Source organism: Oncorhynchus tshawytscha, linkage group LG07 (genome assembly GCF_018296145.1).
Source record: "Oncorhynchus tshawytscha isolate Ot180627B linkage group LG07, Otsh_v2.0, whole genome shotgun sequence".
Classification (NCBI taxonomy): Eukaryota; Metazoa; Chordata; class Actinopteri; order Salmoniformes; family Salmonidae; genus Oncorhynchus; species Oncorhynchus tshawytscha.
In genome coordinates, this window is record NC_056435.1 from 54,883,724 (window position 1) to 54,906,425 (window position 22,702).

The 22,702-nt window shown below is 42.6% G+C and overlaps 1 protein-coding gene across 2 annotated transcripts in view; it reads left to right on the forward strand.

Moving 5' to 3' along the window:
- The window catches only part of LOC112255311 (phosphatidylinositol 4-phosphate 3-kinase C2 domain-containing subunit beta-like), an 88,882-nt gene that overhangs the window by 15,491 nt on the left and 50,689 nt on the right, over nt 1-22,702 (forward strand). The window contains exons 2-5 of one of the 2 annotated variants that reach the window (XM_042324638.1): nt 14,554-15,499; nt 15,800-15,900; nt 16,313-16,473; nt 16,967-17,087. In XM_042324638.1, the coding sequence (XP_042180572.1) occupies nt 14,642-15,499; nt 15,800-15,900; nt 16,313-16,473; nt 16,967-17,087 (1,241 nt within the window). In that variant the 5' untranslated portion in view covers nt 14,554-14,641. The remainder of the gene's footprint in view (nt 1-14,553; nt 15,500-15,799; nt 15,901-16,312; nt 16,474-16,966; nt 17,088-22,702) is intronic. The other variant, XM_042324639.1, reaches the window with a different exon arrangement.

Genomic DNA, 22,702 nt, shown 5'->3' on the forward strand with positions numbered 1-22,702 from the left:
TATATATATATACACACAGTGGGGCAAAAGATTATTTAGTCAGCCACCAATTGTGCAAGTTCTCCCACTTAAAAAGATGAGAGAGGCCTGTAATTTTCATCATAGGTACACTTCAATTATGACAGACAAAATGAAAAAAAAAATCCACAAAATCACATTGTAGGATTTTTTATATTAATTTATTTGCAAATTATGGTGGAAAATAAGTATTTGGTCACCTACAAACAAGTGAGATTTCTGGCTCTCACAGACCTGTAACTTCTTCTTTAAGAGGCTCCTCTGTCCTCCACTCGTTACCTGTATTAATGGCACCTGTTTGAACTTGTTATCAGTATAAAAGACACCTGTCCACAACCTCAAACAGTCACACTCCAAACTCCACTATGGCCAAGACCAAAGAGCTGTCAAAGGACACCAGAAACAAAATTGTAGACCTGCACCAGACTGGGAAGACTGAATCTGCAATAGGTAAGCAGCTTGGTTTGAAGAAATCAACTGTGGGAGCAATTATTTGGAAATGGAAGACATACAAGACCACTGATAATCTCCCTCGATCTGGGGCTCCACGCAAGATCTCACCCCGTGGGGTCAAAATGATCACAAGAACGGTGAGCAAAACTCCCAGAACCACACGGGGGGACCTAGTGAATGACCTGCAGAGAGCTGGGACCAAAGTAACAAAGCCTACCATCAGCAAGGGCATTGAAGATGAAACATGGCTGGGTCTTTCAGCATGACAATGATCCCAAACACACCGCCCGGGCAACGAAGGAGTGGTTTCGTAAGAAGCATTTCAAGGTCCTGGAGTGGCCTAGCCAGTCTCCAGATCTCAACCACATAGAAAATCTTTGGAGTGAATTGAAAGTCTGTGTTGCCCAGCAACAGCCCCAAAACATCACTGCTCTAGAGGAGATCTGCATGGAGGAATGGGCCAAAATACCAGCAACAGTGTGTGAAAACCTTGTGAAGACTTACAGAAAACGTTTGACCTCTGTCATTGCCAACAAAGGGTATATAACAAAGTATTGAGATAAACTTTTGTTATTGACCAAATACTTATTTTCCACCATAATTTGCAAATAAATTCATTAAAAATCCTACAATGTGATTTTCTGGATTTTCTCATTTTGTCTGTCATAGTTGAAGTGTACCTATGATGAAAATTACAGGCCTCTCATCTTTTTAAGTGGGAGAACTTGCACAATTGGTGGCTGACTAAATACTTTTTTTGCCCCACTGTATATATATATTTATATATTTACACACACGGTTGAAGTCGGAAGTTTACATACACCTTAGCCAAATACATTTAAACTCAGTTTCACAATTCCTGACATTTAATCCTAGTAAAAATATCCTGTCTTAGGTCAGTTAGGATCACCACTTTATTTTAAGAATGTGAAATGTCAGAATAATATTAGAGAGAATTTCTCCCAAGGATTAACCAAACTTGTGAAGGTCTACAAATGTTTTTCTGAGGTCTTAGCTGATTTTCTTTTGATGTCAATCAAAGAGGCACTGAGTTTGAAGGTAGGCCTTGAAATACAACCACAGGTACACCTCCAATTGACTCAAATGATGTCAATTAGCCTATCAGAAGCTTCTAAATCCATGACATAATTTTCTGGAATTAATTTTCCAAGCTGTTTAAAGGCACAGTCAATTCAGTGTATGTAAACTTCTGACCCACTGAATTGTGATACAGTGAGTTATAAGTGAAATAATCCGTCTGTAAACAATTGTTGGAAAAATTACTTGTGCCATGCACAAAGTAGATGTCATAACCAACTTGACACAACTATAGTTTGTTAACAAGAAATTTGTGGAGTGGTTGAAAAACAAGTTTTAATGACTTCAACCTAAGTGTATGTAAACTTTCAACTGCATGCATACATACACACATACATACAGTCAGTCAGTCAGTCAGTCAGTCAGTCAGTCAGTCAGTACCAGTCAAATGTTTTAAATTATTTTTACTATTTTCTACATCGTACAATAATAGTGAAGACATCAAAACTATGAAATAATACATGGAATCACGTAGTAACCAAACAAGTGTTAAACAAATCAAAATGTGTTATTTTCAATTCTTCAAAGTAGCCACCCTTTGCCTTGATGACATCTTTGCACAATCTTGGCATTCTCTCAACCAGCTTCAGCTGGAATGCTTTTCCAACAGTCTTGAAGGAGTTCCCACATGCTGAGGACTTGTTGACTGCTTTTCCATCACTCTGCAGTTCACCTCATCCCAAACCATCTCAATTGGTGTCCTTTAGCAGTGGTTTCTTTGCAGCAAATCGACCATGAAGGTCTGATTCACGCAGTTGATGTTGATGTGTCTGTTACTTCAACTCTGTGAAGCATTTATTTGGGCTGCAATTTCTGAGGCTGGTAATTCTAATGAACTTATCTTCTGCAGCAGAGGTAACTCTGGGTCTTCCTTTCCTGTGGCGGTCATCATGAGAGCCAGTGTCATCATAGTGCTGGGTAGGAATGCTGTGTTGCATGTGTAGGTATGCACGTCAGAGATGTTGGCATTTTTAGCTAATATCGGCTGATTCCGATATATCGTGCATCCCTATATACAGTGAGGAGAACAAGTATTTGATACACTGCCGATTTTGCAGGTTTTCCTACTTACAAAGCATGTAGAGGTCTGTAATTTGTATCATAGGTACACTTCAACTGTGAGAGACGGAATCTAAAACAAAAATCCAGAAAATCACATTGTATGATTTTTAAGTAATTAATTTGCATTTTATTGCAAGACATAAGTATTTGATCACCTACCAGGTGATTACTATGATATATTGTTTTTACTAACGATATGCCACTGACTGAGTAAAGCCAGAGTTTCTATGTATGTGGATGACTCAACACTATACACGTCAGCGACTACAGCGACTGAAATGACTGTAACACTCAACAAAGAGCTGCAGTTAGTTTCAGAGTGGGTAGCAAGGAATAAGTATGCCCTAAATATTTATAAAACTAAAAGCATTGTATTTGGAACAAAACACTCACTAAACCCTAAGCCTCCCTCAACTATAATCTTGTAATAAATAATGTGGAAGTTGAGCAACTTGAGATGACTAAACTGCTGGGAGTAACAGTAGTTTGCAAACTGTCAAGGTCAAAATATATTGATCAAATCAAATGAAAATCAAATCAAATGAATTTATATAGCCCTTCGTACATCAGCTGATATCTCAAAGTGCTGTACAGAAACCCAGCCTAAAACCCCAAACAGCAAGCAATGCAGGTGTAGAAGCACGGTGGCTAGGAAAAACTCCCTAGAAAGGTCAAAACCTAGAAAGAAACCTAGAGAGGAACCAGGGTGTGGGGTGTGGGGTGGCCAGTCCTCTTCTGGCTGTGCCGGGTGGAGATTATAACAGAACATGGCCAAGATGTTCAAATGGTCATAAATGACCAGCATGGTCGAATAATAATAACGCAGAACAGTTGAAACTGGAGCAGCAGCACGGCCAGGTGGACTGGGGACAGCAAGGAGTCATCATGTCAGGTAGTCCTGGGGCATGGTCCTAGGGCTCAGGTCCTCCGAGAGAGAGAAAGAAAGAGAGAATTAGAGAAAGCACACTTAAATTCATACAGGACACCGAATAGGACAGGAGAAGTACTCCAGATATAACAAACTGACCCTAGCCCCCCGACACATAAACTACTGCAGCATAAATACTGGAGGCTGAGACAGGAGGGGTCAGGAGACACTGTGGCCCCACCCGAGGACACCCCCGGACAGGGCCAAACAGGAAGGATATAACCCCACCCACTCTGCCAAAGCAAAGCCCCCACACCACTAGAGGGATATCTTCAACCACCAACTTACCATCCTGAGACAAGGCTGAGTATAGCCCACAAAGATCTCCACCACGGCACAACCCAAGGGGGGGCGCCAACCCAGACAGGATGACCACATCAGTGACTCAACCCACTCAGGTGACGCACCCCTCCCAGGGATGGTATGAGAGAGCCCCAGTAAGCCAGTGACTCAGCCCCTGTAATAGGGTTAGAGGCAGAGAATCCCAGTGGAAAGAGGGGAACCGGCCAGGCAGAGACAGCAAGGGCGGTTCGTTGCTCCAGAGCCTTTCCGTCCACCCTCCCACTCCTGGGCCAGACTACACTCAATCATATGACCCACTGAAGAGATGAGTCTTCAGTAAAGACTTAAACGTTGAGACCGAGTTTGCGTCTCTGACATGGGTAGGCAGACCGTTCCATAAAAATGGAGCTCTATAGGAGAAAGCCCTGCCTCCAGCTGTTTGCTTAGAAATTCTAGGGACAATTAGGAGGCCTGCGTCTTGTGACCGTAGCGTACGTGTAGGTATGTACGGCAGGACCAAATCAGAGAGATAGGTAGGAGGAAGCCCATGTAATGCTTTATAGGTTAGCAGTAAAACCTTGAAATCAGCCCTTGCTTTGACAGGAAGCAAGTGTAGGGAGGCTAGCACTGGAGTAATATGATCAAATTTTTGGGTTCTAGTCAGGATTCTAGCAGCCGTATTTAGCACTTTATCCGTATTTAGCACTAACTGAAGTTTATTTAGTGCTTTATCCGGGTAGCCGGAAAGTAGAGCATTGCAGTAGTCTAACCTAGAAGTGACAAAAGCATGGATTAATTGTTCTGCATCATTTTTGGACAGAAAGTTTCTGATTTTTGCAATGTTACGTAGAGGGAAAAAAGCTGTCCTTGAAATGGTCTTGATATGTTCTTCAAAAGAGAGATCAGGGTCCAGAGTAACGCCGAGGTCCTTCACAGTTTTATTTGAGACGACTGTACAACCATTAATATTAATTGTCAGATTCAACAGAAGATCTCTTTGTTTCTTGGGACCTAGAACAAGCATCTCTGTTTTGTCCAAATTTAAAAGTAGATGCAGTAGTAGCTAAGATGGGGAGAAGTCTGTCAATAATAAAGCGATGCTCTGCCTTCTTAAAACCTGTTAAAGATAGGGCTGATTACTGCCCCCTTTGGGGTGATTGGGTGCCCATAGTAAACAGAAAAAAAATCTGTCAAAAATTGCTAATATATGCATATAAAAATTATTATTGAATAGAAAACACTCTAAAGCTTCTAAAACCGTTTAAATTATGTCTCTATGTAAAGCAGAACTCTCAGGGCACTCATTCTCCCAAACTCTCTCTTGTCATCATAAAAGTTGGCCCAACTTTGACGTCATCGCCCCCACCCTTCCCAAGCACTTACAGTCCTGGGAACAGTTTCTATCTCTTCAGCGCGATGTCTGCTTTCAATGGGGCTTCTCATTGTGAGAATCGCGTGCACACGAGGGTTTTGGCGGGCCGAAAACTTTCGGTCATGTGAGAAAACAGGCTACTCTCATGCGCGCTCTGTCTTTGTTCCAAGATTGATTAAACGACTCGTGTGTTTCTCTTCGTCCTGAGAATTGCTGTGAAGCTAGATAACATGCTAATGCTGTGTTCTGAACATAGTTTGACAAGTTTAGTCGACATATAATATGTAATTTCAACGTTTTGGTGCGCACCCACTTGACTTTTTGGCTGCATTTCAACCGAAATGTGTCGTGTTTGATCACCGAAAGACACAGACTTCCAAACTAAAGCTGTTTTTGGTAAGTATAAACCCTTCCAGGTCTACTGATGGAAGAACAGCAAAGGTAAGGGAATATTTATGTGTTTATTATGGGTTTCTGTGGACTCCAAGTAGAGGAGCCAAAATGCTAATTCCTGAGCGCCGACTCATATTATAGCCTAGTGAACGAAATCTGTAACGTTAAAAATAAAAGTAACACAGCGATTGCATTTAGAAGAAGTGTATCTTTCTATACATATGTAGAACATGCATATTTAGTCTAAGTTTATGTTGTGTATTCTATGTTAGCTGACGGCATATGCTGGAGCTATCGTCATTTCTCCGGACATTTGAGTAGCATTTTTTTGAACATGCCATCATTGTAAACAGATTTATGGATATATATAGCATATTATTGAAAAAAACATAAATGTACTGTGTAACATGTTATATTACTGTCATCTGATGAAGATTTCAAAAGGTTAGTGAAATTATTTTAATTTTAATCCTGCGTTTGGTGATTGCATATTTTGTGGAATTTGGCTATGGAAATTAGCTTGGTCTTCGGTGTGTCTTCGGTGGTGGTTTGACATAAATATGTGCTATGTTTTCGCCGTAAAACATTTTAGAAATCTGACTTGCTGGCTAGATAAACAAGTTGTTTATCTTTCATTTGAGCTATTGGACTTGTTAATGTGTGGAGGTTAAATATTTTTAAGAATATTTTTTGCGTTCCATGCGCCACATTCCAGCTGACGGTGGGAGGGCTGGTTCCCAATTGGGACTCAAGATCCTCAACAGGTTTTAACAACACTATCAACAAGGCATGTCCTACAGGTCCTAGTTTTGTGGCACCTTGACTACTGTTCAAAATTGCAATTGGCTCAGAACAGGGCAGCATGGCTGGCCCTTGGATGTACACAGAGCTAATATTAATAATATGCATGTCAATCTCTCTTGGCTCAAAGTGGAGGAGAGATTGACTTCATCACTACCTTTATTTATGAGAGGTACCGTAATTTCCGGACTATAAGCCGTGGTTTATACAATGACGCGGCTAATTTGTGGATTTTTCCCACTTTCACAAGATTCATGCCGCCAAAAAACTGAGCACCATCACATAATGTGACATAAATGGAGCGCGCTCAAACTTCCCATCATTCTGATTACGGTAGTCATTTTGTCACCCTCATCATAGCAAAGACACAGAGAAATGCATATGATGCAGCTTTCAAGTTGAAGGCGATCGATCTGGCTGTTAGAAAAGGAAATAGAGCTGCTGACAGCGTGGAGCATTGTCAAAAAATCCACTATCATCAACGGGTTTCGAAAGGCTGGACTGCTGCGTGTTGAAGAGGGCAGCGATCCAACATCGGATGAAGCAATTCTGAGGCTATTCAACTCCGACACCGAAGGAGATGACTTCAGTGGTTTCACTGCAGAGGAGGAGGAAGATAGTGACCAATGACTTTCTTGGTAGGCTACTGTTTACTGCTATTTAAAAAAAAGAATTGTTACAAGCCGTGTTTCGTTAAAGCCTATTTATTTTTGTTACAAGCCGTGCTTCGTTTAAAGGCTGTGTAAAATTCATTTGTTTCAATGTACCGGTAGGCACCTGCGGCTTATAGACATGTGCGGCTTATTTATGTACAAAATACTTTCTTTTTTTTATTCAGTGGGTGCGGTTTATATTCAGGTGCGCTTAATAGTCCAGAAATTTCGGTATTTACATGTTGAATGCACCGAGCTGTCTGTCTAAACTATTTGCACAAGGCTCGAACACCCATGCATACCCCACAAGACATGCCACAAGAGGTCTCTTCACAGTCCCCAAGTCCAGAACAGACTATGGGAGGAACACAGTACTACATAGAGCCATGACTACATGGAACTCTATTCCACATCAATTAACTGACGCAATCAGTAAAATTAGATTTAAAAAACAGATACAAAAAACACCTTATGGAACAGCGGGGACTGTGAAGCAACACAAACATTGGCACAGACGCATGCATACACACACACATACGATAACATACGCACTATACATACACATGGATTTAGTCATGTAGATATGTGGTGGAGTAGGGGCCTGAGGGCACAGTGTGTTGTGAAATCTGTGAATGTATTGTAATGTTTTAAAATGGTATTAACTGCCTTAATTTAGCTGGACCCCAGGAAGAGTAGCTGCTGCTTTGGCCTGTTACTCAGGCCCAGAAGCTTGGATATGCATATAATTGGTAGTATTGGATAGAAAACACTACAATGTTTCCAAAACTGTTAAAATAATGTCCAAAAATTCTGCTTACCCTTGATTACATGGCTGTCAATGGGAATATAAAAGGAAGACATCTCAGATTGCAGTTCCAGGGCTTCCACTAGATGTCAACAGTCTTTAGAAAGAGTTTCAGGCTTGTTTTTTGAAAAATGAGCTAGAATTTGTAGTTTTTCTAAGTGGCTCACATTTTGGCTGTAGTGTTTGTAGCGCGTTCCGGTGAGTGCGCGTACTTCGTTATTTATCTCCGGTAATGGTCTCCGGTATTCTCTCCGTCTTAAATGTAATCGTTTATTTACATATTAGGGTACCTGAGGATTGATTAGGAATGTTGTTTCATATGTTTGGAAGATGTTTATTGGTAACTTACGGTATTCATTTGTATGCGTTTTGAACTGAGTCTAGCACCCCACTGAAACTTTTTTTGACATATAATGGACTTTATCGAACAAAGGGACCATTTGCTATGTAGCTGGAGCCCTTGTGATTGCAACCAGATGAAGATCTTCAAAGGTAAGTGATTTATTTTATTGCTATTTCTGATTTTCGTGACACCTCTGCTTGGTTGGAAAATGTATGTAATGCTTTTGTGTGCGGGGCGCTGTCCTCAGATAATCGCATGGTGTGCTTTCGCCGTAAAGCCTTTTTAAAATCTGACAACGCGGCTGGATTAACAAAACTTTAAACTTTTCAATGATGTATGACACTTGTATTTTCATGAATGTTTCATATTACAATTTCTGGAATTTGAATTTCGCGCTCTGCAATTTCACCGGATGTTGTCGAGGTGAGATGCTAGCGTCCCAATTAGAGGTCGACCGATTAATCGGAATGGCCGATTTAATTAGGGCCGATTTTAAGTTTTCATAACAATCGGAAATCGGCGCCCAAAAATACCGATTTCCGATTGTTATGAAAACTTGAAAATAAATGACATTTATTTAGTATTTTTATACCTTTATTTAACTAGGCAAGTCAGTTAAGAACACATTCTTATTTTCAATGACGGCCTAGGAACGGTGGGTTAACTGCCTTGTTCAGGGGCAGAACGACAGATTTTCACCTTGTCAGCTCAGGGTTCCAATCTCGCAACCTTATAGTTAACTAGTCCAACGCTCTAACCACATGCCTCTCATTGCACTCCACGAGTAGCCTGCCTGTTACGCGAATGCAGTAGAAGCCAAGGTAAGTTGCTAGCTAGCATTAAAATTATCTTATAAAAAACAATCATAATCACTAGTTATAACTACTAATCAAGGTTAGCAGGCAATATGAACCAGGTGAAATTGTGTAATTTCTCTTGCGTTCATTGCACGCAGAGTCAGGGTATATGCAACAGTTTGGGCTGCCTGGCTCATTGCGAACTAGTTTGCCAGAATTTTACGTAATTATGACATAACATTGAATGTTGTGCAATGTAACACGAATATTTAGACTTAGGGATGCCACCCGTTAGATAAAATACCGAACGGTTACGTATTTCACTGAAAGAATAAACGTTTTTTGTTTTCGAAATTATAGTTTCCGGATTCGACCATATTAATGACCAAAGGCTCGTATTTCTGTGTGTTATTATGTTATAATTAAGTTTGATTTGATAGAGCAGTCTGACTGAACAGCAGTAGGCTCGTAATCATTCATTCAAACCTCACTTTCGTGCGTTTTGCCAGCAGCTCTTCGCAAGCACAGCGCTGTTTATGACTTCAAACCTATCAGCCTAATGGCTGGTGTAACCAATGTGAAATGGCTAGCTAGTTAGCTGGGTCTGCGCTAATAGCGTTTCAAACGTCACTCGCTCTGACACTTGGAGTAGTTATTCCCCTTGCGCTGCAAAGGCCGCGGCATTTGTGGAGCGATGGGTAACGCTGCTTCGAGTGTGGCTGTTGTCAATGTGTTCCTGGTTCGAGCCCAGGTAGGGGTGAGGAGAGGGACGGAAGCTATACTGTTACACTGGCAATACTATAGTGCCATAGTGCCTATAAGAACATCCAATAGTCAAAGGTATATGAACTACAAATGGTATAGAGAGAAATAGTCCTATAAATTCTATATTAACTACAACCTAAAACCTCTTACCTTGGAATATTGAAGTCTCATGTTAAAAGGAACCACCAACTATCATATGTTCTCATGTTCTGAGCAAGGAACTTAAATGTTGGCTTTTTTACATGGCACATATTGCACTTTTACTTTCTTCTCCAACACTTTGTTTTTGCATTATTTAAACCAAATTGAACATGTTTCATTATTTGTTTGTGTCACGTTCTGACCTTAGTTCTGTTATTATATCTTTCTTTTAGTATGGTCAGGGCGTGAGTTGGGTGGGCAGTCTGTTTGTTTTTCTATGTTGGTTTTTGAGTTCGTTCTAGTATGGTTCTCAATCAGAGGCAGCTGTCAATTGTTGTCCCTGATTGAGAATCATACTTAGGTAGCCTGAGTTTCACTTTTGGGTTGTGGGTGTTTGTTTTCCGTGTGAGGATTTGGTCCACACGGTACTGTTTTCAGTTTTGTATATTCACGTCATTGTTTGTTGTTTTGTTCGAGTCTTCTATTGTCTTTATTAAAAAACATTATGGACACTGGATAGAATCTAACCACTTCTGGGAAAATTGTAACATACTAATCAAACAACAACTATCCAAAACTGAGATGTATGGATAAACCACTTCTCCAAAGGCCACCAGCAAAAACAAGTGCATGATCAAATTACCAATTACATTGAATGGACTACAGAACAAAATACAAACCCTCCAACCCAGAAAGGCCTGTGGTGTTGATGGTATCCTATTTACTGCAAATCTACCATTCCAGTGTTTTACTTGCTATATTGTATTTACTTTGCCACCATGGCCTTTTTGCCTTTACCTCCCTTATCTCACCTCATTTGCTCATATCGTATATAGACTTGTTTATACTGTATTATTGACTGTATGTTTGTTTTACTCCATGTGTAACTCTGTGTCGTTGTATGTGTACTGTTTTGCTTTATCTTGGCCAGGTCACAATAGTAAATGAGAACTTGTTCTCAACTACCTGGTTAAATAAAGGTGAAATAAATAAATACAAATCCTAAATTTAAATTATACAAACCACAAATTCCAATTGGGTATACTTTTAACTTTTCAACATCATCCTCAGCTCTGGCATCTTCCCCAATATTTGGAACCAAGGACTGGTCACCCCAATCCACAAAAGTGGAGACAAATTTGACCCCAATGACTACTGTGGGATGTGCGTCAACAGCAACCTTGGGAAAATCCTCTGCATTAACAGCAGACTTGTACATTTCCTCAGTGAAAACAATGTACTGAGCAAATGTAAAATTGGCTTCTTACCAAATTATTGGACGACCGATTTTCAAATGTCTATTATTTACTGATGATCTGGTGCTTCTGGCCCCAACCAAGGAGGGCCTACAGCAGCTCCTTGATCTTCTGCACAGATTCTGTCAGACCTGGTTCCTGATAGTAACTCTCAGTAAGACAAAAATAATGGTGTTACGAAAAAGGTCCAGTTGCCAGGACCACAAATACAAATTCCACCTAGACACCATAGCCCTAGAGCACACAAACTTATACGTACCTCGGCATCATCACTAAACATCACTACAGATAACTTCCACAAAGCCGTGAACGATCTGAGAGGCAATTCAAGAAAGGCTGTCTACGCCATTAGAATTCGACATGCCAATTGGGATCTGGCAAAAAAATACTTGAATCAGTTACAGAGCCCATTGTCCTTTTATGGTTGTGAGGTCTGGGGTCCACTCTCCAACCAAGAATTCACAAAATGGGACAAACACCAATGCATGCAGAATTCTGCAAAAATATCCTCCATGTACAATGTAGAACACCAAATAATGCATGCAGAGCAGAATTAGGCTGATACCCGCTAATTATCAATATCCAGAAAAGAGCTGTTAAATTCTACAACCACCTAAAAGGAAGCGATTCCCAAACCTTCCATAACAAAGCCGTCACCTACAGAGAGATGACCTTGGAGAAGAGTCCACTAAGCAAGCTGGTCCTGGGGTTCTATTCACAAACATGTAGCCTAGTGGTTAGAGCGTTGGGCCAGTAACCGAAAGGTTGCTAGATCGAATCACCGAGCTGACAAGGTAAAAATCTGTCGTTATGCCCCTGTTCCTAGGCTGTCATTGTAATTTAAGAATTTGTTCTTAACTTGTTGGTGACGGGGCAGTATTTTCATGTCCGGATGAAATGCATGCCCAAATTCAACTGCCTGCTACTCATCCCCAGAAGATAAGATATGCATATTAGTAGTAGATTTGGATAGAAGACACTCTGAAGTTTCTAAAACTTTCATGTCTGTGAGTATAACAGAACTTATTTAGCAGGCGAAACCCCGAGGACAAACCATTCAGATTTTTTGTTTTTGTTGAGGTCACTCTCTTTTAAATGGGTTTTCATTAGGAATCCAGATTTCTAAGGGACCTTCTTGCAGTTCCTATCGCTTCCACTGGATGTCAACAGTCTTCAGAAATTGGTTGAGGTTATTCCTTTGTGTAATGAAGAAGTACGGCCATCTTGAACGAGGGTCACTTGAAGTGTACTGTTAGATAGAGGCGCGTGACCAGAAAGCTAGCTTCAGTTTGTTTTCTTCCACAGATCATCCCGTCTTCAATTTTATCGATTATTTACGGTAAAACATACCTAAAGTTGTATTACAAAAGTAGTTTGAAATGTTTTGGCAAAGTTTACAGGTAACTTTTGAGATATTTTGTAGTCACGTTGAGCAAGTTGGAACCAGTGTTTTTCTGGATCAAACATGCCAAATAAATGAACATTTTGGATATATATCGATGCAATTAATCGAACAAAAGGACCATGTGTGATGTTTATGGGACATATTGGAGTGCCAACAAAAGAAGCTCGTCAAAGGTAAGGCATGATTTATATTTTTATTTCTGCGTTTTGTGTCGCGCCTGCAGGGTTGAAATATGCTTTTCTCTCTTTGTTTACAGAGGTGCTATCCTCAGATAATAGCATTGTTTGCTTTCGCCGAAAAGCCTTTTTGAAATCTGACATGTTGGCTGGATTCACAACAAGAGCTGCTTTAATTTGTTATCTTACATGTGTGATTTAACAAAGGTTTGATGTTTATAGTAATTTATTTGAATTTGGCACTCTGCCTTTTCCCTGGCTTTTGGCCAGGTGGGATGCTAGCATCCCACATATCCCAGAGAGGTTATTAAGGGACACATCAACAGTAAACTAGAATGCTATTTGGCCCTAAACAGAGAGTACACAGTGGCAGAATACCTGACCACTGTTACTGAAAGGAAATCTTTGACTATGTGCAGACTCAGTGATCATAGCCTTGCTATTGAGAAAGGCCACCGTAGGCAGACCTGGCTCTCAAGAGAAGACAGGCTATGTGCACACTGCTAAAAAATGTGGTGGGAACTGAGCTGCACTTCCTAACCTCCTGCCCAATGTATGACCATATTAGAGACATATATTTCCCTCATATTACACAGACCCACAAAGAATTTGAAAACAAATCACATTTTGATAAACTCCCATATCTATTGTGTGAAATACCAGTGTGCCATCGCAAGCAGCAAGATTTGTGACCTGTTGCCACAAGAAAAGGTCAGCCAGTGAAGAACAAACCCATATTTGTCTATTTTCCCTTTTGTACTTTTTGCACATTGTTATAAAACTGCACATAGCAATAACATGACATTTGAAATGTCTCGATTCCTTTGGAACTTTTGTCAGTGTAATGTTTACTGTTAATGTATTATTGTTCATTTCGCTTTTGTTTATTATCTATTTTACTTGCTTTGGCAATGTAAACATATGTTTACCGTGCCAACAAAGCCCTTTGTATTGAGAGAGAATGCTGACCCAGCCTCTCTCTCAACCATGGTTTCCTCTGCTGTGTTTTTGTGTGTCATGGCCAGTGTGTCTGTGTGCGTGCATGTGTGTGAGGTCATATTATGGGTTAAACATGCACATGGGGGGGTGGGGTAAAGAAACTAGGCTGTGATTCTACTGAGCTGCAGTTGCCTGTTTGAACCAGACTGACTGGTCTGTTCGAGGAATAATATGTTAATCTTCTTTACATAAGACTTGTCCTATATAATACATTTTGTTCCTTTAATGATGGTTTATAAACTGTTCCTGCAGCCCTTTAAAGCTGTGATATGTAACTTTTTGACTGACCTGACCAAATTCACATAGAAATCTGTAATAGGTCTATCATTCTCATTGAAAGCACGTCTAAGAAGCAGTAGATCTGTTCTATGTACACTATTTCTATGCTTCTCGTGCTTAAGTTTGTTTTTGCGTTTTTTTACTTTTGGTTTTGGACATCAGGTTCAAACAGCTGAAAATGCAATATTTTGACATTTGGAAAATATATTTCACAGCGGTTTAGACTGTACAATGATTCTCTACACTGTTCCTTCTTCTTTTGTCACATAAACTGAAATTAGGCAAACTGTTTTGAATTTTAGCAACCAGGAAATGTCGGAGCAATATCTGCGTAGTGCATCTTTAATGTTACAGAGAAAATTTAAGATTAAATTAAAGGGGGTGGGTAATAGCTGTGGAATACACATTGAACTGAGAGCATTTGGCGTCTTTGGCAGAAGAGAAACATATCCCTCGTTCTTCCTTTGACTTTAATTACTTTTTTTATTACTCTTTCTGATAATCTCTCTCTCTCTCTCTCTCCACAGAGCGTATTCTGAGCCCAATGTCTCTTCTCTGGAAGCCCTAGCACCGGTGTCTTCCTCTCCTGTCAGTGGTGGCGTCCCCTGTAGGAGCATGTCGGCAGCACAAACTCAGAAGGATAGCGAGGGTCCCTGGGGACTGGACTCCCTGGGCTTGAGCCAGAGAGAGCTGGTACTGGCTGAAGCCCTACAGATGGAGTATGATGCCCTGTCCAGACTCAAACAGGACAAGGGGGGGGACAACCAGGGGACCAGCAGCCAGGGTGGTGGGAAGGTACCTACCATACCCCCCTGGGAGGGCCAGAGGCAGGTCGATCGCCCCCTCCCACCCCGCCCCAGCCTTAGTCCTCCTGGAAGGAGTTTGCTAAGAGGATTATCTGGCTCAGACCTCTCCCTCCACCACCTCCAGCCTGGGGGGTCCCACTCCCCACAGCCCTCCCCAGCCAGGGCCAGGGAGCCCATCTATATCCTGGAGAGTCCAGGGAAGGGAGACTACTTGAGTTCCAGCTATGGGGAGTCAGGGTCTAGCTTTGGTTCTTCTCTGACTCTGCCTAAAGGCTTCCCCCCTCGTCCTGATGACCCTCCTCCTGCTGTACCCCCCAGGACCCCTCTACTCCCTTCCTCTGAGCCCTTCCTGCCCCCCCGACCCACAACGACTCCCCGAGATGTCAACCTGTTCACCCCCGAGGTGGACCAGCCCAAACTGTCGTCAGGGGAGACGCTAAACTACGAGAGCCTCAACGACGCTCTCTCCAAGCTCAATGGGGATTTGCCATCGCCAAGGGATAGGCGGGCCAACGGGGACCAATCAGGGAAGCCGTTGGCTCGGAGCAAGACGCTCCCCCCTCAGGTGCCCCCCCGCACCTACGTACCTATCCAAAAGAGCAACAGGAACCAGCACAGAGTGTCGGCCGACCCGGTAACCACTCACCCTGTGACAGGGTTACAACAGGTTCACGACAGCTTCATTACGTGACTTAGCATGACATAGCATTAATCCCCATCTAACGTTGTTACCTCATACCCTCATTCCATTTTTCCACAGGGAAACCTAGAAACAAATAAAGAGGCCTTGAAATGTCTAGTTTTGTTTTATCCCCAGTTTACTTCAATCCAGTCAAGTCCAGCACAGCTGTTTTCCATTACTTTGAGTTCTGTTACTCTGAATGTTCCATTACCTTCAGTTGTGACTCTGATCGTTCCTGTGTCTCTGTGTGTGATTGACAGGTGTCTCTGTGTGTGTGATTGACAGGTGTCCCTGGGCACCAGGCTCAATGGTTTTGGCTATGAGCTCTTCCAGGTGTCAGAGGAGAGAGACGAGGAGGTGGCCGCCTTCTGCCACATGCTCGATGTGTAAGTGTTTGGCCCAATCCCAAATCGAACCCTATGTACTTGTGTAGGATTTGATTGATATAAGCCACATGGTGAAACTTCCACCCACAGTATTAGAATGCAAGATGGAGCTATTGCCATATTGCCTACACCTGTCAAATCCTCTCAGAACTCCACATAGGGCGTATTGTTTAGGGGTTGATTTGGGATTGGGCCCAAATGTTACCCTCACCCTCAGTCAGGCTGTTTAGAAACATTCCTGTGTCGTGGTTTTGTTGTGGTTGTATTGTGGTCAGGTTGTGGTCAGGCTGTCTACATGCAATTATCACCATGACTGTTTTGTCAGGCTATTTATTACCTGTTAATGATCATGACTGTGTGTTGTCAGGCTATTTATTACCTGTTAATAATCATGACTGTGTGTTGTGTTCAGATTGCGGTCAGCATATCCGTGCAGTGACCAGTCTAAGAACACAGGGTTTGTGTGGACACCCTCAGTGGGGCCTGAAGAGCTGCAACAGGGGTTAGGGGTCAGCGTCAAGGTTACGGTCATCAGCGACCACTTTAGAGAACCACTCACCTTCACCTGCGATGGTAAGACACACACACACACACACACACACACACAACACACACACACAATGCTGACACCACAGGTTCAACAGCACAGAGATCTCACCCCTATTCTCATACACACCCTTAGTGAATGTAATGTGTGCTGGCCTCAGTCCTGTCCAGACCACTGTGGTTCTCCAAGATCAGGGATCCGGGATAAGGGATTAGGAAAAGCCTGTTGTTGGAGATCCCTTGATGTAATTATGCTGACCTCTCAATTAAACATGACTGACTCATTCATCTGTCTGAGAGGGAGAGAGAGATTTAAGGGATGTTTCTCTCTCTGTTTCTCTCTCCAGCTCACCCTTTCTCCATTAGTGTGTAAGACTATGTGCTGTGGGTACCGTCAGGTCATGACTCATGATGAGGGCAGAGAGTATGTTTTCTCTCACTCAGAGTGATCAAACTGGCCAAATGAACAGTCACTCTATTGCCTCATTCTTCGGTCTCACTCTCTTTCTTTCTCTCTCAGGGTCGTCTACGGTAGACCTGTTGATCTACCAGACGTTGTGTTACGCTAATGAAGACCTCGACCACATTGATGTCGACCACTACCTCCTCAAAATCTGCGGTCAGGCCGAGTTCCTACAGAAGTAAAGACAACCATCTAGACTTTGGCTACACACTCCTAGACTTTGGCTACACACTCCTAGACTTTGGCTACACACTCCTAGACTTTGGCTACACACTCCTAGACTTTGGCTACACACTCCTAGACTTTGGCTACACACTCCTAGACTTTGGCTACACACTCCTAGACTTTGGCTACACACTCCTAGACTTTGGCTACACACTCCTAGACTTTGGCTACACACTCCTAGACTTTGGCTACACACTCCTAGACCTTCCTAGACTTTGGCTACACACTCCTAGACATTGGCTACACACTCCTAGACATTGGCTACACACTCCTAGACTTTGGCTACACACTCCTAGACTTTGGCTACACACTCCTAGACCTTGGCTACACACTCCTAGACCTTGGCTACACACTCCTAGACCTTGGCTACACACTCCTAGACCTTGGCTACACACTCCTAGACCTTGGCTACACACTCCTAGACATTGGCTACACACTCCTAGACCTTGGATATACACTCAAATTTTATTGGTCACATACACATGGTTAGCAGATGTTAATGCGAGTGTAGAGAAATGCTTGTGCTTCTAGTTCCCACCATGCAGTAATATCTAACAAGTAATCTAACAGTTTCACAACAACTACCTTATACACACAAGTGTAAAGGAATGAATAGGAATATGTACATATAAATATATGGATGAGCGAAAGCCGAACGGCATAGGCAAGATGCAGTAGATGGTATAGAATACAGTATTTACATATGAGATGAGTAATGTAGGGTATGTAAACATTATGTAAAGTGGCATTGTTTAAAGTGACTAGTGATACATTTTAGTGATACATTTGAATTATTAAAGTGGCTAGAGATTTGAGTCGGTGTTGGCAGCAGCCACTCAATGTTAGTGATGGCTGTTTAACAGTCTGATGACCTTTGATACACCTGTACTGACCTCAGCTCATAGTCTCAGCCCTGTGTTTGTGTGTGTGTGTATGCATGTCTCAACCTTACGTTTCTGTGTGTGTGTGTGTGTGTATGCATGTCTCAACCTTACGTTTCTGTGTGTGTGTGTGTGTGTATGCATGTCTCAACCTTACGTTTCTGTGTGTGTGTGTGTGTGTGTCTCAACCTTACGTTTCTGTGTGTGTGTGTGTGTGTGTATGCATGTCTCAACCTTACGTTTCTGTGTGTGTGTGTGTATGTATGTCTCAACCTTACGTTTCTGTGTGTGTGTGTGTGTGTGCATGTCTCAACCTTACGTTTCTGTGTTTGTGTGTGTGTGTGTGTATGCATGTCTCAACCTTACGTTTCTGTGTGTGTGTGTGTGTGTATGCATGTCTCAACCTTACGTTTCTGTGTGTGTGTGTGTGTGTGTGTGTATGTATGCATGTCTCAACCTTACGTTTCTGTGTTTGTGTGTGTGTGTGTGTATGCATGTCTCAACCTTACGTTTCTGTGTGTGTGTGTGTGTGTGTATGCATGTCTCAACCTTACATTTCTGTGTGTGTGTGTGTGTGTGTGTGTGTGTGTGTGTGTGCATGTCTCAACCTTACGTTTCTGTTTGTGTTTGTGTGTGTGTGTATGCATGTCTCAACCTTACGTTTCTGTGTGTGTGTGTGTGTGTGTGTGTGTGTGTGTGTGTGTGTATGCATGTCTCAACCTTACGTTTCTGTGTTTGTGTGTGTGTGTGTGTATGCATGTCTCAACCTTACATTTCTGTGTTTGTGTGTGTGTGTGCATGTCTCAACCTTACGTTTCTGTGTGTGTGTGTGTGTGTATGCATGTCTCAACCTTACGTTTCTGTGTGTGTGTGTGTGTGTGTGTGTGCATGTCTCAACCTTACATTTCTGTGTTTGTGTGTGTGTGTATGTCTCAACCTTACGTTTCATGTCTCAACCTTACGTTTCTGTGTGTGTGTGTGTGTGTATGCATGTCTCAACCTTACGTTTCTGTGTGTGTGTGTGTGTGTGTATGCATGTCTCAACCTTACATTTCTGTGTTTGTGTGTGTGTGTATGCATGTCTCAACTCAACCTTACGTTTCTGTGTGTGTGTGTGTGTATGCATGTCTCAACCTTACGTTTCTGTGTTTGTCTCAACCTTACGTTGTGTGTGTGTGTGTATGCATGTCTCAACCTTACGTTTCTGTGTGTGTGTGTGTGTGTGTGTATGCATGTCTCAACCTTACGTTTCTGTGTGTGTGTGTGTGTGTATGCATGTCTCAACCTTACGTTTCTGTGTTTGTGTGTGTGTGTGTCTCATGCTGTGTGTGTGTGTGTGTGTGTCTCAACCTTACGTTTCTGTGTGTGTGTGTGTGTGTGTGTCTCATGCATGTCTCAACCTTACGTTTCTGTGTGTGTGTGTGTGTGTGTGTGTGTGTATGCATGTCTCAACCTTACGTTTCTGTGTGTGTGTGTGTGTGTGTATGCATGTCTCAACCTTACGTTTCTGTGTGTGTGTGTGTGTATGCATGTCTCAACCTTACGTTTCTGTGTGTGTGTGTGTGTGTGTGTATGCATGTCTCAACCTTACGTTTCTGTGTGTGTGTGTGTGTGTGTGTGCATGTCTCAACCTTACGTTTCTGTGTGTGTGTGTGTGTGTGTATGCATGTCTCAACCTTACGTTTCTGTGTGTGTGTGTGTGTGTGTGTGTGTGTGCATGCATGTCTCAACCTTACGTTTCTGTGTTTGTGTGTTTGTATTTCAGAGGCCCAGACTATAGGAATGTGTGTGTTTAGGTTTTGTCATGAATGACAGGGCAGTGAGTTGGGGGTAGACTGTGGGAGGGAGAGAGCTGGAGTGTGTGTGTGTTTGTGGTCCAGATATACACACACATTTAACTGAAGGACTCAGTTGTGGTAGTTTTTAACAAGCGCTGCTGATGTCTGTGGGCCGACCTAAACCGACCCCAAAACACAGACTCTTCTAGACACTTTTCCCACACATACACACAGTCACAAACTCACGGACAGAAACGGTATGTCTGTGGGCCAGCTTAGCCACAGTGGGTTTCCCCTAAAACATGACCTTTCCCCCCGCACCACACACATACCCTGACACACACACCCTGACGTGCACACACCCTCCCTCTCACTCCCCTATGAAGTCTTCTTTCAGAGGAATGCAGCCAGACAGGGTTGAAATGTATTGTACAGCAAGCTTCATTCCCGTCGTGTGTGTGTGTGTGTGTGTGTGTGTGTGTGTGTGTGTGTGTGTGTGTGTGTGTGTGTGTGTGTGTGTGTGTGTGTGTGTGTGTGTGTGTGTGTGTGTGTGCGCGTGTGTGTGTGTGTGCATGTTTTCTGGCTCTGTGGACCTGTGTGTTTCATTTCTGTCTCAGAGCAGCGGCACACATACAGTCGTGGCCAAAAGCTTTGAGAATGACACAAATATACATTTTCACAAAGTCTGCTGCCTCAGTTTGTATGATGGCAATTTCCATATACTCCAGAATGTTATGAAGAGTGATCTGATGAATTGCAAAGTCCCTCTTTGCCATGCAAATGAACTGAATCCCCAAAAAACATTTCCACTGTATTTCAGCCCTGCCACAAAAAGACCAGCTGACATCATGTCAGTGATTCTCTCATTAACACAGGTGTGAGTGTTGACGTGGACAAGGCTGGAGATCACTCTATCATGCTGATTGAGTTCGAATAACAGACTGTAAGCTTCAAAAGGAGGGTGGTGTTTGGAATCATTGTTCTTCCTCTGTCAGCCATGGTTACCTGCAAGGAAACATGTGCCGTCATCATTGCTTTGCACAAAAAGGGCTTCACAGGCAAGGATATTGCTGCCAGTAAGATTGCACCTAAATCAACCATTTATCGGATCATCCAGAACTTCAAGGAGAGGGGTTCAATTGTTTTGAAGAAGGCTTCAGGGCACCCAAGAAATTCCAGCAAGCGCCAGGACCATCTCCTAAAATTGATTCAGCTGCGGTATCGGGGCACCACCAGTACAGATCTTGCTCAGGAATGGCAGCAGGCAGGTGTGAGTGCATCTGCACGCACAGTGAGGCAAAGACTTTTGGACGATGGCCTGGTGTCAAGAAGGGCAGCAAAGAAGCCACTTATCTCCAGGAAAAACATCAGGGACATACTGATATTCTGCAAAAGGTACAGGGATTGGACTGCTGAGGACTGGGGTAAAGTCATTTTCTCTGATGAATCCCCTTTCCGATTGTTTGGGGCATCCGGAAAAAAGCTTGTCCGGAGAAGACAAGGTGAGCGCTACCATCAGTCCTGTGTCATGCCAACAGTAAAGCATCCTGAGACCATTCATGTGTGGGGTTTCTTCTCAGCCAAGGGAGTGGGCTCACTCACAATTTTGCATAAGAACACAGCCATGAATAAAGAATGGTACCAACACATCCTCCGAGAGCAACTTCTCCCAACCATCCAGGAACAGTTTGGTGACGAACAATGCCTTTTCCAGCATGATGGAGCACCTTGCCATAAGGCAAAAGTGATAACTAAGTGGCTCAGGGAACAAAACATCGATATTTTGGGTCCATGACCAGGAAACTCCCCAGACCTTAATCCCATTGAGAACTTGGCGGGTGGACAAACAAAACCCACAAATTCTGACAAACTCCAAGCATTGATTATGCAAGAATGGGCTGCCATCAGTCAGGATGTGGCCCAGAAGTCAGTTGACAGCATGGCAGGGTAGATTGCAGAGGTCTTAAAAAAGGGTCAACACTGCAAATATTGACTTTTTGCATCAACTTCATGTAATTGTTAATAAAAGCCTTTGACACTTATGAAATGCTTGTAATTAAACTTCAGTTTTCCATAGTAACATCTGACACAAATATCTAAAGATGCTGAGGCAGCAGACTTTTTGGAGATTAATATTTGTGTCATTCTCAATTTTTGGCCATGACTGTTCATGTAAGAGTGTGTGTCTCATTCTTTCCGTTTGTTTGTTTTTCAGGCCCAGAGCAGCTGTGTGTTTCTCTCTCTCTCTGTGTGTGTGTGTGTGTGTGTGTGTGTGTGTGTGTGTGTGTGTGTGTGTGTGTGTGTGTGTGTGTGTGTGTGTGTGTGTGTGTGTGTGTGTGTGTGTGTGTGTGTGTGTGTGTGTGTGTGTGTGTGTGTGTGTGTGTGTGTGTGTGTGTGTGTGTGTGTGTGTGTGTGTGTGTGTGTGTGTGTGTGTGTGTGTGTGTGTGTTTCCGGCCTGCAGCAGAAAGTGTGTTTTCCCCTGATAATCTGCAGCTGTTAAAAGTTGGCGGGACTTGCTCTGTGTGTTGAGGTCATTGCTTGTTACACAGCTGTCAATCACAGGGCTGGACAGTAGTAGGGTTTTATCTCTCTCTCTCTCTTTATTTGCCCTCCCTTCTCTCGCTCTTATTTATGAAGCAAAACAATCACCTCACAATGAACCCCCTGGCCCATATTGTAGTGGGTTTTCCCCTGTGTGTGTGTTCACTAAGTACAGCTGCATCACATCATTGTGTAGGGACATGGCTTATCCACTTGAATGGCATACTTGTCCTACAAATGTTTTTATTTTTATGAATAATGTCTTTGTTTTTCAATGCTTTGTTATTTGTATTGTTGCTGGAGGGAAACTTTACAATAACATTTCTGTCTCTGTCTCACTCTCTCTGTCTGTCTCTCTGTCTGTCTCT